At 35.2% G+C, this 18,792-nt stretch overlaps 1 protein-coding gene across 3 annotated transcripts in view; it reads right to left on the bottom strand.

Annotated features, from left to right (window-relative positions):
* UBR3 (ubiquitin protein ligase E3 component n-recognin 3) overlaps nucleotides 1-18,792 on the bottom strand; it is a 312,264-nt gene that overhangs the window by 112,305 nt on the left and 181,167 nt on the right. For all 3 annotated transcript variants that reach the window (XM_036747217.1, XM_036747219.1, XM_036747218.1), the window contains exons 25-26: nucleotides 11,114-11,263; nucleotides 7,384-7,517 (exon numbers count right to left, since the gene is read on the bottom strand). In XM_036747217.1, coding sequence (XP_036603112.1) covers nucleotides 7,384-7,517; nucleotides 11,114-11,263 — 284 coding nt within the window. The remainder of the gene's footprint in view (nucleotides 1-7,383; nucleotides 7,518-11,113; nucleotides 11,264-18,792) is intronic.

The following is an 18,792-nucleotide window of genomic DNA, read 5'->3' as shown; positions in this document are numbered from 1 at the left end:
GCGGCATTAGGCTGTGGCAAGTAAGAAAGCCATAATTCCTAGCCAACAAAAATAAAAGCATTTACTAAATGTCTGATATGTACAAGGCAACAGAGATATAAGGGAAAAAATGAAAAACAGCTCCTGACCTCAAGGGCCTTACATTCTACTGGGAGAGATACAACATTTATACCGATAATACAAAATAATTTGAAGAGGGGGAAAAAACATTAACAACTAGAGGAAATCAGGAAAGGCTTCCCATAGGAAGGGGCACCTGAGTTAAGTCTTAAAGGAAGTAAAAGAGAGGATAAGGTGCTTTTCAGGTATGTAAGACAGGCTGTGAAAAGACACAGAAGATGATTCTGGAATGAATGCCAAGTTCATCAAATAACAGGAACGCCAGTTTGGCTAGAACATTGGGTATGTGAAAGGGAATAATGCGAAATAAGTCCACAGAGGTAAACTGGTAGAGTCAGACTGTGAAGAATTTCAAATAAGAGTATGTTTTTATTCTACTGGCAACAGAAATCCCCCCAAAATTCTTTATGAAGTGGCCAGAACTGTACTTTAAGATTATATTGATAAATAAGTGGGGAAAGGATTAGAGAGGGAGAGAGCCTCAAAGTAGAGACAACTTATAAGCTACTGCAATAATCCAGACAAGAGCTAATGAGAGACTGAACTAGGATGACAGGAATTAGTAAAAATTATAAAAGAAATAAGAGACACTGTAGATATAGACTTCACAAGACTTGGCAAACTGATTGGATATCAGGTATAAGAGAGAGGGAAGAATCAATGATTACTCCAAGGTGGCAAACTTGAGTGACAAGAAGGCTGCTGGTACCCTCAACAGAAACAGGGATGTTTGGAGAAAGGGTACATTGTAAGGGAAAAAATAACAACATCTGTTGGGACAGTTTGCATTAAAGTTGCCTATGAATGTGTTTCGGTATGGCTAATTAAGCCCAAAAAACTCAAGCCATGGAAAGCTCACCTGTAAGTGTAAGAAACTCCCTTTAGGATTCGTAAAACATTTTATGATATAAACATTCCACTCTACCTATGAATTTAAGAAAGCTTTGCTGTGTCTGATGCAATCACAAAGGCAAAATCCCCATCTTGGAAATTCTGTCCCGTTAAAAGAAATATGTGACATTGCTGGATACAGACAATGCAGGAATTTGTTTTGCTTGACTATGCGTATTTGTTACAAGAGTTTTGTTTCTCTTCCCATTCCTACCCTCCTAATCAGGGGAAGTAGAAAACAAAATTTTAATTGAAAACAATTATATTTATTTCAATAAAATAAACCTGTCTAGACAAAATACATCTACAAAATTCTCACTTGCTTGGCAACATTCCTGATGGCCTCATCCTATACAAAGTTTTGCCATGGCCACACAAGTCTAGGTTATGTGCTAAAAGACTGTCCCATAAGCAAGGCCATGAACAAATCAAAAGGCCAAAAGACGTCAAAGCAAAAATCAAAAAGAGAACACATCCTGTCTCCTCACTAATTAGCACACCAGAAAATCCAAAGCAAAGATCAAGAAATAAGATTCAGATGTAGCACCTCAAAAAAAATATAAAACCAAATAAGAGATAGAGAGCATTATGAAATGCAAAATGGATAGTTTTGATTACATTAAATTGAAAAGTTTTTGCACAAAGCCAATGCAACCAAGATTAAGAGGGAAGCAGAAAACTGGGAAAGAATTTTTACAACCAGTGTCTCTGATAAAGGCCTCATTTCTAAAATACATGGAAAACTGAGTCAAATTTACAAAAATACAAGTCATTTCCCAATTGATAAATGATTAAAGGATATGAACAGGCAATTTTCAGAGGAAGAAATTAAATCTATCTATAGTCATATGAAAAAATGTTCTAAATCACTACTGATCAGAGAGATGCAAATGAAAACAACTCTGAAGTACCACATCACACCTATCAGATTAGCTAACATGACAAAACAGGAAAATGATAAATGTTGGAGAAGATGTGGGAAGTTGGAACACTAATTCATTGTTGGCAGGGCTGTGAGATGATTCAATCATTCTGGAAAACAATTTATAATTATGCCCAAAGGGCTATAAAAATGTGCATACCCTTTGACCTAGCAATACCACTTCTAGGGCTGTATCACAAAGAGATCACAAAAATGGGAAAAGGACCCACATGTAAAAAATATTTATAGCAGCTCTCTTTGTGGTGGCCAAGAACTGGAAATTGAGGGGATGCCCCTCAATTTAGGAATGGCTGAACAAGTTGTGGTATATGAATGTAATGGAATACTATTGTGCTACAAGAAATGATGAGCAGGTGGACTTCAGAAAAACCTGGAAAGACTTATATGAACTGATGCTGACTAAAATGAGCAGAACCAGGACAACACTGTACACAGTAACAGCCACAGTACGCGAGAACTAATTTTGATAGACTTAGCCCTTCTTAGCAATGCAAGGACCTAAAACTTTTCCAAAGGATTCATAATGGAAAATGCCATCTACATCCAGAGAAAGAACTATGGAGTCAGACTGCAGAGTGAAGCAGACTATTTTCTCTTTTGTTTTGTTTTCTTTCTCATAGTTTCTCTGATTTGTTGTAATTCTTCTATGCAACGTGACTAATGTGAAAATGTGTTTAATAGAAATGTATGTGTAGAGCACATATCGGATTTCATGCCATCTTGGGGAGGGAGGAGAAAGGGAAGGGGAGAAAATTTAAAACTTATGGAAGTGAATGATGAAAACTGAAATTAATAAATTAAAAAAAAGAAATACTATAACAGAAGTGTCCAATTAGGTCCATACTATTTCTATTCGTAGACATGCATATAACTACAAGTCCAAGAGATATACCCTTTGAGGAAGCTGAAGTGGCATACGCTGGGTGGACAAAAACAGCTGCATCTCAACCAGTTATGGAACATGTACTTTCAGGTATCGCTGAATAAAAGTAGAACCAAGCAGATGTAAGAATGTGTGTGGCATGCTTCTGAACTGACGGAAACAAAGTTTGCCTACTGAGCAGAGATTAAACATAGGAGGAACTGATCACCTCACTCATCTTGGCAAAGCTTGACAGAACACCTACTCAACACTCCAGTAATATGAACTAGAATCTCACAACTCCAAAATCTTACTATTTTTTCTTTCCTTTCTTTTAAGGTAAAAATTTGGTTATTTATTTAAGTTTTTCCTTTGGAAAAGTCTTAATGATAATAACTGTGCATGTTTTAATGGCATTTTACAGCTTACAAAGACCATTATCTCATTTGATCTTCATGAGGTAGGAAGGGCCAAGCCTTATTATGTCCATTTTACTTATAAGACTCTGAGGTTCAGAAAAGTTACTTGACCTGTCCAAATTCTCCCCATCTAATAGAGAGCAAAAGTAGTACCAGAATCTGGGCCTTCCAAGGCCTAATCAAAAACTCTTTCCACTACATAATTATCACCTCTCATTTATTACTGTCTCCCTCAGGAGAAGGGAGCAACACTATCCTTGGCCCACCAACTGGGAAGCCAGATTCTCATGCGTCCTTCGGCTCACTAGTGGTCAGCATTTCAAAGTGATGTCTTTTTTTGGAACCTCTATAATATCCATTAGCTAACAGTCCATTAGCTCATACCACTGTGGGTAGAGGATTGAGGGCAGAAAGACACTTCTAGTCTTCTAAAATCTAATAAAGGAATAATCTCCAAGAGCTGGCTAGCAAGAAATCTATCAAAAATTTTAATATTTTGAAACCTCTCTGTTTTAACTCTACCTGGTTTGGGTATTAGTACCATATTTGTCTCATAAAAAGAATTTGGTAGGACTCCTTCTTCCCCTATTTTCCCAAATAGTCTACAAAGTATTGGAATTAGTTGTTCTTTAAATGTTTGATAGAATTCACATGTAAAACCATCTGGGAGTTCATTGATGGCATGTTCAATTTCTTTTTCTGATATGGGGATATTAAGAAATTTCACTTCCTTCTCTGTTAGCCTGGGCAGTTTATGTTTTTGTAGATATTCATCCATATCTCTAAGGTTATCAATTTATGGGAAAGAAAATTATAGACCAATTTCTTTAATGAATATTGATGCAAAAATTTTAAATAAAATATTAGCAAAAAGATTGCAGCAACTCATTATGAGAATAATACACTATGACCAGGTAGGATTTATTCCAGGAATGCAAGGCTGGTTCAATATTAGGAAAACTATTAGCATAATTGACCATATCAACAACAAAACTAGCAGAAACCATATGATCATTTCAATAGACGCAGAAAAAGCCTTTGACAAAGTACAACACCCATTCCTATTAAAAACACTAGAAAGCATAGGAATAAGTGGAACCTTCCTCAAAATTATAAATAGCATCTACCTAAAACCATAGACAAGCATTATTTGTAATGGGGATAAACTAGATGCATTCCCAATAAGATCAGGGGTGAAACAAGGATGTCCATTATCACCCCTATTATTCAATTTGGTACTAGAAACGTTAGCTGTAGCAATAAGAGAAGAAAAGGAAATTGAAGGAATTAGAATAGGAAAAGAAGAAACTAAATTATCACTTTTTGCAGATGATATGATGATTTTTCTAGAGAATCCTAGAGAATCAAGTAAAAAACTACTTGAAATAATAAACAACTTTAGCAAAGTTGCAGGATATAAAATAAACCCACATAAATCCTCAGCATTCCTATACATTACTGACAAAGCCCAACAGCAAGAGATAGAAAGAGAAATTCCATTCAAAGTTACTGAAGGCACTATAAAATACTTGGGAGTCTATTTGCCAAGACAAACCCAGGGCCTATATGAACATAACTATGAAACACTTCACGCGAATAAAATCAGATCTAAATAAATGGAAAAATATCAGTTGCTCATGGTTAGGCCGAGCTAATATAATAAAAATGACAATTTTACCTAAATTAATCTATCTATTCAGTGCCATACCAATCGAACTACCAAAAAATTATTTTACTGAGCTGGACAAAATAATAACAAAATTCATTTGGAAAAACAAGAGGTCTAGAGTATCTAGGATATTAATGAAAAGACATGCTAGAGAAGGTGGCTTAGCCACACCAGATATTAAACTGTACTATACAGCAGCAGTCATCAAAACTGCCTGGTACTAGTTAAGAAACAGGGGTGTGGATCAGTGGAATAGGATAGGTACACAAGTAGGAGAAATCAACAAGTTTAGCAATCTACTCTTTGATAAACCCAAAGAGGCCAGCTTCTGGGCTAATAATTCACTATTTCACAAACACTGTTGGGAAAATTGGAAAATGGTAGGGCAAAAACTGAGCATAGACCAATATCTTATACCATATGCCAAATAAAGTCAAAATGGGTTCATGATTTAGGAGTAAAAGCTGACACTATAAGTAATTTGGGAAAGCAAGGAATAGTTTACTTTATCAGATTTATGGAAAAGTAAAGAATTCATGACCCAACAAGAGATAGAGAGCATTACAAAATGCAAAATGGATAATTTTGATTATGTCAAGTTGAAATGTTTTTGTACAAAAAAAGCCAATGCAACAAGAATTAGGAGGGAAGCAGAAAATTGGGAGAAAATCTTTGCAACTAGTATCTCTGCTAAAGGCCTCATTTCTAAAATATACAGGGAACTGAGCCAAATATATAGGAATACAAGCCATTCCCCAATTGAGAAATGGTCAAAGGATATGAACAGGCAGTTTTCAGAGGAAGAAATTAAAGCTATCTATAGGCATATGAAAAAATGCTCTGGATCACTACTGATTAGAGAAATGCAAATCAAAACAACTCTTAGATACCACATCTCTCCTGTCAGATTGGCTAAAATAACAAAACAGGAAAATGATAAATGCTGGAAAGGATGTGGGGAAATTGGAACATTGTTGCATTGCTGGTGGAGTTGTGAGCTGATCCAGCCATTTTGGAGAGCAGTTTGGAACTATGCCCAAAGGGCTATAGATATGTTCATACCCTTTGACCCAGCAATACCACTTCTAGGGTTGTATCCCAAAGAAATCACACAAGCGGGAAAAGGACCCATATGTACAAGGATATTTATAGCAGCTCTTTTTGTGGTAGCCAAGAATTGGAAATCAAAGGGATGCCCATCAATTGGGGAATGGCTGAACAAGCTGTGGTATATGAAGGTGATGGAATACTACTGTGCCATAAGAAATGGGGATGATGCAGACTTCGTAACAACCTGGAAAAACCTACACGACATAATGCTGAGTGAGCGGAGCAGAGCCAGGAGAACATTGTGCACAGCCACAGATATATGGATTCTGTGAGGACCAACCCTGACATACTGCGCTCTTCTCAGCAACCTAAGGGGCAAGGACAACTCCAGGGGACTCACGATGGAGAATGCTATCTTCATCCAGAGAAAGAACTGTGAAGTTTGAATACAGATCGAGGCGCACTACATGCTCGCCTTTTTTGCTTCTCTTTTGTTTTTGTTTTTGGGTTGTTTTTTTTGGTTCTGTTTCTTCTTTCTCATGATTCAGTCCATTGGTCAAAATTCTTCTCCACAACTTGACTAGTGCATAAAATAATTCAATGCGAAGTTATACATGACAGTTATATGAGATTCCATGCCGTCTTGGGGAGGGAGGGGGGAGAGAGGGGAGAAAATCTGGAACTCAAAACTATGTAGAACCGTGTGTGGTAAACTAAAAATAAATAAATAAATTAATAAAAAAATATTTTGAAACCTCATTACAAGAACCAAATTAAACATGCAGAAGACTTACAATACAATGGGGTATGTATCACCCCCATGTAGTTTACCTGAGTCAAATCAAGAGTCACATGGCATTTGCTAAAGAGCCTGCCACTGCGGCTTCTTCCATCCTTATGGATACTTTACTATTTTAAAACAACCAGCTACAAAAAACTGAGAAGGACACAGGTAGACTACCAGCAATACAGCAGGTGAAGGCTTATGGGTCTATAGATTCTGGAATCTACAGTACAGACCACATTCACAGATATATACTCTATAGAGTCTATACAAACCAATATTAAATACCACTGTAATGAGTTCTATTGTATACCTGTCAAAAAACAACTCAAAAGAATTAAAGAGTTCTTAGAATATTCAAACTACATATCTAAAAGGTATTTCCTCCTGAACTGTGTCATGAAAGATATGAATGGTTATTTTTGTTAAAACTTTATATTATCTTAATATTTGAAATTTTAACTTTAATAGAAGATTTCCATAAAATATAATAACATTGCCTACATTTTAAAAAATAAACTTCCGATCAGCGTGGCAATTTAGGTTGCAAAATAAGAACCATAATATCATATGCTAATGGACTTGAGGGGAATATCCACCAACTTGAGAGTCAAAGAGTACTATTCAATCATAATGAGTACTTACATCCTTAAAAAAACGCTGTAATAACGAAAGCCTAACATCATGTACTGCAGCACATGTATCCCAAGGGTATATCTGCTCCTCTTCCGTGGTTGGCAGTTTCTTTGGCTCTGTGCTATTTCGGCACTGCCCTAAGACTACAAACAAAAAGGAAGTGGGTAGAAATAAATAAAATTACAGTACTGATGAAATAAACTAGTTATTAGTTAGCCAATACACTCAATTTCCCACCCCAGTCCCCAACCCCAAATATAGATTAGAAATGCTTCTAAAATAAAAATGATGAAAAAATGGTACCTCTAAGATTATACCAAGGGATTATATATACTTATATCTTCAATACTTCAACAATCTGAGTGATTCTGTCATTACTGATACTCCCTCCACTGCCCCTTATGTAGGGTTCATCAGTTGCTGTAACTGAAGAATCCATCACCCTGAAGCCAACTTCTTAGTGATGAACTGCTCCAAACTTAGCTAGGTTAGTCCTCACATGACAGACACAGAACATACTTCAAAAGTGTAACATAAGTAATTTTACTTTTTCTTTTTGCAAATAATGTTAAAACTAGAATTTAGCTGATAACATAATTTGTGAACCAAAAGATTCAGAAACAATGAGGATACAAAAATATGTTAACATATATTTGATAGAGTATTTTCTATAACTACTGTCAGAGTGACTCCCAAAGTATAGCAACTACAGGTCTCAGCCCGTGGCACTGTCCTTCCAGGTTAATTTATAGCAGCTCCAATAAGAACAAAGAGAAGGCAGAGAGTAGCTGGCAACACCAGCACAATTAACATCAGCATGTTAAGCACAATTACTGTCACCATGTGACAGAACACAGTAAATCTCTTTCTCTTACCCAGTAACTTTCTCAGGTATTCTTTTGCACTTCTGTGAAACTGCCTCCCAACAAATAATTTGATCTATTGATCACTGTTGGCTCATTTTAACCAGAACTCATAATATGTACAAATATTCGTGGCAAAAGGAAAGAGAAGGAAGGTCCCACATGATGTCCTTTACCCTAGACCACACACATTCCTACCTGTGACTTCTAAAAAAATCTCTAGAAAAACTTTATTATCTCGCTATAGGCATGTACATTTTTCTGTACTTTCTAGAGTAATAACATGCTTGACTGAGCTACTCTTTGGAATGATACTTACACTCTCAACAATTCTGAGCCTAATGAAACAAGAGATTAATTTTGTAACTGGAAAATCTCAAAATGGGCTATGCAGATACCACATTGTACAGTATTTCTATTCAAATAAATGGACTTTGGAAGCAAGGCTCACTAACACTAGGACTGAAATTCTGAACTTATACATTTCTATTTACTCAGGAGATAAGCTACCAGTAAAACTGATCAGAGCTAAGGCTTTAGATAGGTTTCTCTTTTCTTTGGTTGAATCCCTAAAGAAACTGGGATAGTAAGATCAATAATAAAAGGCAATATGATATTGAAGATACTGTCAGCCTCAGAACCACAAAGACCTGAGTTCAAGACACATAATACTAGTGTGATTCTAAACACATCGTTTAACCTATTGAATTCCTCATCTGTAAAGTAAGGACGATAATAATACTTTTACTATTCATCTTATGGGTTTGTTGTGACAAAAGCACTTTGTTAAACCTTAAAGTGTTATATAAACATGTCTTTGTTATCAAGAAATATTTACAAATGTACATAGCTATGGCCAGATCTATGAGGAGCTGTAAAAGGAATCTTTGGGGAGTTCTTAATCACAAACCAGTACATTAGTAAAATGAAATGATTTAGTAGATTCATATTGAAGAGTTGATTTTACTTATTCTGTAAAGCATCTGAAAAAGTAACATCTTTACAAAATGTTTACTTCCCCTTTGCTTCAACTTTCCTGGACTAAGTCACCCAAGATCTACATGGAGAAGGGAGGACCGCAAGCAGGAAGCCTCAAAGGCAGGATTTGAACATGTCTTCTTGACTCCAAGTCTAACTCCTGCTCCCGGCAGAATACGACCAAGATTTGTTAGTTCTCTATGTTCTCTGAGGATTTATGCAGACTCTTAATGAGAGTATTAGAAACATATAATTTTCTTCCCAAGTAGAAGGAGAATCTGCTACCATCACAAGTTCACTAAATAGTGTCAACTTGTGAATCCTATGAGAAGCCAAAAGAACTATTACATGTGTCTTAACCCAAGCAATATTATTAACTGCACAAGAGTTGTTAATATACATATTGTTAAAGGGAGTTTACATATGAGGAATACTCTACCTACACTGTTAAAATCACTGATTCACTAAGGGCAGGAAAGATAACTACATGATCAGAAAAGCCTGTAACAAGGAATTTAAAGGTTAAAGTATGCTAGAATGGATGAGGATCAGGAAAGAAAACCTTGAAGAAGGGTCTTTTGCTGAAAGTTTTCTGAGGAGGAGTCACCAAAAAAGGCAGTGAGAGATGGGGAGGAAAAAGGAATAGGAATCCTGAAGGGGAAGAAGCAAGGAAAGCTGTGAAATTCTTTCTGTTAGAATAGCCAAATGGGCTATCTTTATGATAATTAAAACTGAGTTCTTATCGATTTTTTTCCTTCTAGCTATAGGAAATATAGAAGAGAAGGAAAGCCAAAGCAGCGATCCAAATGAGCCAATCATCAAAGGGTAGAGAAAAAAGGAAGTAAATCTCATGACGAGAAAATCTTGAACCAAGAGACTTTACAGGCTTTGGACTCTCACTCTAAATTAACCAACTCAGCAGATGTTCAGGAGGAATGTCTAATTGTTCATCTTCAAGCATTACAACCTAAGCAAGTGATCCTTTCCGGAAGGAATATTCTAAACAGATTTTCTTATGAGGAGGGGTTGGAAAAAATATCATTATCTCCAAATATATTTAGGGAGAGGGAACAAAGATGAGGGCAAAGAAGAGTAGTTACTGGAGAGGAATACTGAGAAACGCTTCATTTTTTCAAAGAACTACAGTTTTATTTTTAAAATACGGGAAATGAAAACTGCCAAAAACACTACAGCACATACAACTTCTACTTAGGTTTAGTTCCACAAAGGGAATATTGGGACATCACCCATACATGATCAACATGACCCTATCTTTGATAAAATGGTATATGTAACATTCTGGAAAGAGATACTGGATCTAGAGTTTTAAAGAAAACCTTAAATAATGCCTCTTTCACTTTTAGAGGGAGAAAGGAAGAGGATGGAGAAAGTGAACAATGTGTTTAAATGTTTCATTTTTCAAATGCCTTACAAAATACTGAGAATAAGCTTTTTCTCTCTGAAATACTTATACTAATGAATTGGTTTGTGCTTAAGGACCAAAAACAAAATATAAAAACAAGCCATTGCTTTAGTACCCATATTTATAGATCTAGAGTTCAGTATATTGACATACAGCAATGGTTTATACAATAAAAATTAAAACTCATATATATGTATGTGTAATATAATTATTAATCATTTAAATACTTTAAGGTTTACAAAGCATTCATAATGACATTAAGATAGGTAGTAAATGTATTATTGCTCCTATTTTACAGATGAAGAAACTACGACTGAGAGAGATTACGTAACTTGCCAATGTCTGTGTAAGTACTTAAAACTTAAATGGCAGGATTCAAGCGAAGGACTCCTAACCCCACATCTGGTGCTCTTCCACAATAATAAAAAGTTACTATCTGTTTTGATTCTGACAAGTAGCTTAACAAGAAACTTACCTGAAGAGGCTTGCAAAAGCACAACCAGCCCTGTGGGTCGCTCTTCTGAGGATGGACCACTCTGTCCACAGATGACACAGTCATACACTGCTTCAGAGACTTGCTGTTCTGGTGTCACTATCTCCATAGCAATATCAGTTTCTGGAGAATCTAGGGGAAAAAAAGGTATTATACTTACAAATTTCTGGAAAATCTCTCTATAAGAAAAACATGTAGAAAAGTAAAACTCAAAATACTTATATTTAGGTTATAATAAGGTCACTGCTTCAAAACTGAAGCAATGGCATGGAAGTGGGAATAAGCTTTTTAAAGAAAAAATTTTACTAAGAAAAACGTTTATAAAATAATAAAAACAACTGACAGTTATACTGCCATTTTGGCATTAAAGAATGTAATATATGAATTCTAAAGTTACATATTTTGTTGGGCAAAATTATTCTATTCTGTTAAAATGCTTTTTAAAAACTGGCACTAAACATGAAGAATGTGAAATACTTAATTCTTCAGAATACTTTAAGAAGAAATGCTTAGCATTTTAAAAGGTTTTCTTTAAGTCTTAGAAGGAAGACTTTAAAAATACTCAGATCCTCTTGGAAAGAAACTGTCATAGTATTCTTTTACGTAGATGTAACATTCAGACACATGCATAATCAGTTTATAAGATTTAATACAAATAACACAAAAATCAGCAAGATATACTATGTGAGTTAGCCCCCATCTACTCCAACAACCTCAAAACAAGAAGTATGTACCAAATCTATGTCTACATCCACAAGGGAAGATGATGAAAGGTGAAGTCTTCTGAAATAACAGTGAAATATCGAACTACCTAGACTTTCCTCTCACTCTAACCTCTATGACAGGAGCAATATTTCCTAACATTTTGCCAGCTTTTCCTCTGGGCCCTAAGCTAAGCTAGATTCCTTTCTTAAAAAGTACAGAAATTGGGGCAGCTAGGTGGCTCAGTGAGTAGAGCACCAGCTCTGGAGTCACGAGGAGCTGAGTTCAAATCCAGCCTCAGATACTTGACACATGTACTAGCTGTGTGACCTTGGACAAGTCACTTAACCCCAATTGCCCTGCCAAAAAAGAGAAAAGAAAAGAAAGTACAGAAATTCTCCTTAAAACTTGCTTGGCTTAGGGGAAAGAGGCTCTAGTTTAGTTTCTGGGGCTTATGACCATGGACCAACTAGGAAGCTGTGTTTAGTTTAATCAACATAGTGTTCTCACTTAATATCCTTGTTGAATGCCCTTCATATGCAATGGCTAGGCACAGCTCTTTTGTTAGCTGTCAATTTAAGAGAGTCTCATTTCATTTCAACATCTGACCTATAGAACAAATGACCTAAGTCAGGCCCTGGCCACCACACACCCTACTCTTCACCCTCCCAGCACAAACAACTTAGAAGGTTTGTATTTCAAGCTATTGTGACCCCTACCCAGTCCCCTCAAGGTAATAACCCAATCTGAACCCTACACACACCAGGTAAAAGGCACTGATGTTCCAGCCACCTGACAATAAAAGTGGGTTGGGGGCAACTACGGATTAGGGGGAAATGCTATGGTGCAGAGCCATCTAAGTGATGATACTTCCATATCTAGGGGGCAATAGCCTAGAAAGCTAACAGAGAGTCAAATTCAAATAGTTTAGAGGTTTAGACAGAGGTCAGAGAAACTCCCACAATCCCCAACTAGAAGACATTAAAGCTGCTTTGCCTCAGAGCCCTGTGCTGAAAAGAAAAAAAAATGCCCCATGGCAGTGGAAGGAAAGGGGTCGGACAGTAAGAAGGAAGCCTGAGACAAACTATCAGAAATTTAAAGAAAAAAAGGGGAGATGCAGGGGTTGGGGGAGGTGTTTAGGACAAAATAGCACCCCCAAAAATAACACACTAAAGGTGTGGAATAATACATACATTTTCGGACACAATCAATAGGTGAATTTGACTTGCCTTACAATCCATATTTGTTTCAAGGGTTTGGGATTGGTTCCGCCGTGATGAAAAGTCAGGCAGAAAAAAAAAAGTTATATAATTGAAAAATATAAAATTTAATTTTAAAAAAGGAATAGAGCCTCTGAAAAAGAAAATGATAAATCTGGAATTGAAAAATACATGAGTCTAAGAAAATTAGTAGAAAAAAACAAACAACTTGAAAAAAAAACTATAAAACCTATATGAATCAAAGCAACTGACTTTGAAGACAGGACATTAGAAAATTAGAACATTATAAAAAATATATTAATAAAACTTTTTTAAAGATTTTATAATTCTATTTCTAGAGTAATATAACCCTAAGTGGATGAGGATAGAATGGATAGAAACTTAAGTTCATTTCAATGTGTTGTCTTCCCTGTCAATAGTTATTTTCCACACCTGAGTAGAAAATTAATGTTTGTTTGAATCTTAATTTTAATTTTATTGGCATAGTTATTGGTAGTGTCTCATAATTTACAATAAAATAACTTATAAATATTACTAATTACATAATTAAAGTCATAACATATATGGTTTTATGTATTAACATAAATATCATACTCAAGGCTCCATCAAATATGTTAACAAGTTATGTCAAGGACTTGAAAAGACACAGGAACATTACTATTTCTTACATTTGGAAAAATACGTATTAAAATATTCATCCTATTCTTAATAGGCAAAACTGTTGGATACAGTCTTATATAAATTAATGAAATTAGTTAATTCTTTAAAACTACATATCCAAATCACAATGTATATAAATTGTTTTTTAAAAAGCTAAAAATTTGAAAAAAAAATGTGTGCATGTATACGTGATTAACAGAAACAAAGAATTATTTCCTTTAGTTGAACTTAATAAACCCAAATAAGAAGAAATTAGGTCTAGTAACTAAATTTTCTCTGCTAACTCATCAATGATGAAAAGCAACAACATATGGAGACATAGGAACATTCTATTCAAAAATAATGAATTTAAATGCCATGGAACTATATGACTGTTCTATAAATGAAAATATTACTCAGTTGTCATATTCATTCAATCTTCAGACTCTACAATGACTTCTAACACACAACAGCTATCAATTAGAAATATTATTTTTTTCAAGTCATACTAATATATATCTTTTTAGGAATGAAGTACCAAATTACAAAATAAAACATTTAAAAATATTATCTTAATGGGAAAGATATACCTCAAAATTTAGAGAATAAATGTTTAAATTGATAACTTTATCCTAAGTGGAGATAACATACCTGCACACACAGCTCTAAATTAACATAAAAATCTTTCAGCATACCAAGCAGAATCACAACTTTTATGACTGTTATTTCACCATCCTGTCATAGTAACAAATATTTTTTAAAGTGACACAACCTGACAAAATAATTCAAGTACTCTGTCTTAACTAAAACCTAGTATTCATGAAACTCTTGATTCAAAACAGTGTCTTACACCAAAATGATGAAGGTGCTGTCATTTAGCTGATTTTCTAGTAATATAAGGGACATAGAATATATACTTCCCCTTTTAAGAAATATTTATTCCAGAATATTTAGATTAAATTGATTTATAAATTACAATCTTCAATATTTACAATTCCAAACATTGTAGTTCTACTTTAAAGTTAATTCATATAAATTTCCCTTTACTGTCTTTTGGAAGCATATCAGCTATAAATGAAATTTAGACTGCAATTATAAAACAGTCCTGCCAATCACTTGTAAATTGTACTTTTACAGCTAGTAATCTGGTGAATTTAACCTAAAATAAGCATTTGCAACAGCATTAGAAACAATGGGAAACAGTCTGTTAGAAGCTGAGTTTAGATCAACATATTACACCATGTAACAATTCAAAATAGATGCATGACCTGACTATTAAAGATGAGATTGGGGCAGCTAGGTGGTGCAGTGAGTAAAGTACTGGCCCTGGAGTCAGGAGGACCTGAGTTCAAATCCGACCTCAGATATTTGACACACGTACTAGCCGTGTGTCAAGTGACTGGGCAAGTCACTTAACCCCAACTGCCCTACCTTCCCCCCTCCAAAAAAAAAAGTGAGATAGCTTAAAAATTACAATAGAAGCTAATCATATGGTATGACTTTTACAACTATGGATAAGAAATTAATTCTTAACCAAAAAAAGAATAGAGCTAACTACAAAAAAGATAATGGATAATTTTGATTAAAGTTTGATTAAATGAAAAATGTCAGCACAATCAAAACTATTACAAGGATAAAAAGAGAAGCAGATAACTGAAAAAAAAATCTTTATATCAAATATCTCTGATCAGATATTTGTTTGATATCCAAGATGTACAGACAGCTAACAGAAATAGATTGACCAAAAGTTATTCCCAAATAGATAAGTGATCAAAGGATATTTAAAAAATTATTTTGCTATATATGGAAGCCTTTATTTTGTCACTGGCTTCACTGGAATACATGCTGAGCAGAGGAATTGGCTGAAGGTATTCCTTTTTCACAAAAGGTATTCCCTCTTTGATTCTACATGTTGTTAATGATTTCCTTTGATTTAATTTTTATTTTAAAAAGTTTATTTTTCAAGTAACAAATTTTTTAAAATTAATTTGCTCTACACATTACTAAATCTTATTTAAAAACCCAAAAAACAAATAAATCCTTCAATACATACCTACGTGGTCCAGAAAAACAAATTGCCAAATTACAAACTGTCCAAAAATATGTCATTCCATTTTAACTACATCACCACTCTAAAGGAGGTAAATGGGATGTTTTACCTTACGTTTTATCATTGCACTGATTAAAGTTCCAAAGTCAAAATTTGTTTTGTTTTTATAATGTTATCATTACATAAATTGTTCTTGTTCTGGTCACTTCAATCTGTAGTTTTTAAGGGTCTTTCGAATTTCCTCTGAAATTATCCATTTCATTATTTATTATGTCATAATAATATTCCATTATATTCATATCCCACAATTTTTTAAGCCATTCTCCAAGAGAATGATGCCCCCTTAGTTCCTAATTTTGCCTCCCACAAAAAGAACTATAAATGTTTGTATATATGGCTCCTATTGTAACAGCAAGCAAAGTGGGACTTCATGCTGTTGTTTTCTTTTGGAGTGTGTATATTGCTTGGAGGAAGAGGTGTGGGAAGAGAGAGAAGCAGAGGAGAGTGAAGAGAGAAGCAGAGCTTAATTTCTCAGACAGAAGTCCTATCCTATCCTAAAGAGAGAAGTCTTTAGGAGTGAATGGAGATGATGGTGCTGGTAATGTGTGTAAATATTGTTGTAGCCCTGTTAAGCTTTCCCAGAAACAGAAGCTGTGGGCAGGAGTCCATGGAGCCTGCTGTCAAGCAAGAATGAGAGGAACTTGAAGTGGTGCAGTCCCCGTGAGCTGAGACAAGGAGCAGGAGTGAAGAGCTGCCTGCCTGTGAATTTAGGCAAGAGCTGGGAGTGGTCAGCCTATGGAGGAGGAACCATGGGGTTTGGAATTAAGCTTCGAGTCAAGATAAAAGAGTACTTTGCTTGGACACTCTGTATTGACTAAGGAGACTGTAACTTGCTATGACCTGGGATGGATGGTGTTTGTATTTTCTGCTACCCCTTAAGGATCATCTGTTGTGCTAGGGAAGATCTCTGGAACCCCCTGCTTGTGTAAACAAGTGTTTTGGGAAATGCTACTGAATGCGATGATATATGCTGTGTGGGTATTCTGAGAAATGCTGTAAGATATACTGAATGATATGTTTTATTTAAGACTATGTGGCCACCTTAGTAATAAGTTATTATGTTATGCTGTTGTGAATGCTATGCTTTAGTTCCCTGAACAATGTTTAGTTCTGAATAGAGAGTTCGTTATACTATGTGATTAGACCCTTAAAATCATTCACAGAAGCAGTCCTCCAGTGTGCTGCCGTAACTGGCTTTTCATTTTTCCTTTTTTTAAAAAAAAATTTAGGATGGGAGGGCACAGACTATGAGTAATATAACTGAGTTAAAGAGAATTCAGTTTGTTAACTTTCTGGGCATAGTATGTAATTGTTTTCCAGAACTGATAGACCAATTCATAGCTTCACCAAGATTTCCCTCAACATTCAAGATTTTTTGTTCCTCTAAATGATTTGGCAGTATTTTACCTACCTTTGTAAAGTATTTGGTTGGTAGTTTAATAAGTATACCACTAGGCATCGAGGTGATAAAGTGCTAGACTTTGAGTGAAGAAGACACGAGTTCTAATCTGAATGTAAATACAAACCAAATGACTCTCAGCAGATTACTAAACCTGTCCACCTCAGTTTCCTTATCTGTAAAATGAGGTTAATAATAGCACCTACCTCCCAGAGTTGTTGGGGGGATAAAATGAGTTTTGAATTGATCCAAACATTCTGGAAAACCACTGGGCAAATAAAATGTCTCTATCTTTTGACCCAAAGATTCCACTGCTAGGAACATGCCCCAAGGAAGTCAAATGACAGAAAGAAAGGTCCCTTACATACCAAAATATTTATACCAGTACTATTTGTGGTAGCAAAAAACTAAAAACAAATTAGGTACCTATCAATTAAGTAATGACTAAACAAATTGTGGCATATGAATGTAATGTAATATTATCATGCTGTAAGAAATGATAAATATAGGAAAGCCATACGAACTGATATAAAGTGAAGCAAAGAGAAACAGGAAAAAAATATACATAATGAATACGACAACATAAATGGAAAGAACCACAAAAATAAAACAATGCTGTGAAACTAAAATGACCAGGTGAGGCCTCAAAGAAGAAATAGAAAAAGTCACCTTCAGCTATTCCTCTACAACAGTGGAGAATATGGATGTGGAAAACTGCATATAATGTCATACTTTCTTGATATGCTGGTTAGTTTTTGGAACTTTTTTATTATAAAGGAAGGCTTTCTAGGCAAGAGTGAGTGGAGAGATATAGTGGGAAAGGTAAGTGATGTTAAAACAAAAAGTTGCAATAAAATTATGTTTTCAAAAAATAATAACAGAAATACAAAATAAAACAGCTCTAGACATCCAGTTTGACATGTCTGAAAGGGAGTTAGAGATACAAGATGGAAGGTTGGAAGTCAGCAGAGAATTTGGGGCAGGACAAATAGATTTAAGAATCGTCAGCATAGAGATGGTAATTAAATCCATGGGAGCTGAAGAGGTCACCAAGTGAAATAGTATAGAAGAAGAAGAGAAGAAAGCCCAGAACAGAACCCTTAGGGAAACCTATGGTTAGAGAGTGTGATCTGGAAGAAGATATAGCAAAGGAGACAGAGAAGGAGTAGTCAGATAGGTAGGAGGAAAACCAGGAAAGACTGGTATCCCAGAAACCTAGAGAGGATAAAGTATGAAGGAAGACAATCTTCAGCAGTGCTAAAGGATGCAGAGGTCAAGGAGAATGAAGATTGAGAAAAGGCCATTGGATTGAGTCTTTTGTAAGAGTTCATTAGTAACTGGAAAGAAAAGCTTCATTGGAATGATGAGACCAGAAGCAAGACTGTAAGGGGATTAAAAAGAAAGTGAGAGAAGAGAAAGTAGATGCACTTAGTTTATGTTGACTACAGCACTGTAAAGGACAACAGGACTTCAGAATGAGGAGATCAATCAAGAAGATGGAGAAGGAAAAAGCAGTACAACCCAGATCTCCCTCATAGGACTAGATTTCATGCCAGAATGAGTCTTACTTGGGAAATCAGACAAAAAAATC

The sequence above is a fragment of the Trichosurus vulpecula genome, chromosome 2 (assembly GCF_011100635.1).
Source record: "Trichosurus vulpecula isolate mTriVul1 chromosome 2, mTriVul1.pri, whole genome shotgun sequence".
NCBI classification, from domain to species: Eukaryota; Metazoa; Chordata; class Mammalia; order Diprotodontia; family Phalangeridae; genus Trichosurus; species Trichosurus vulpecula.
This window is presented reverse-complemented; position numbering and strand designations above follow the sequence as displayed.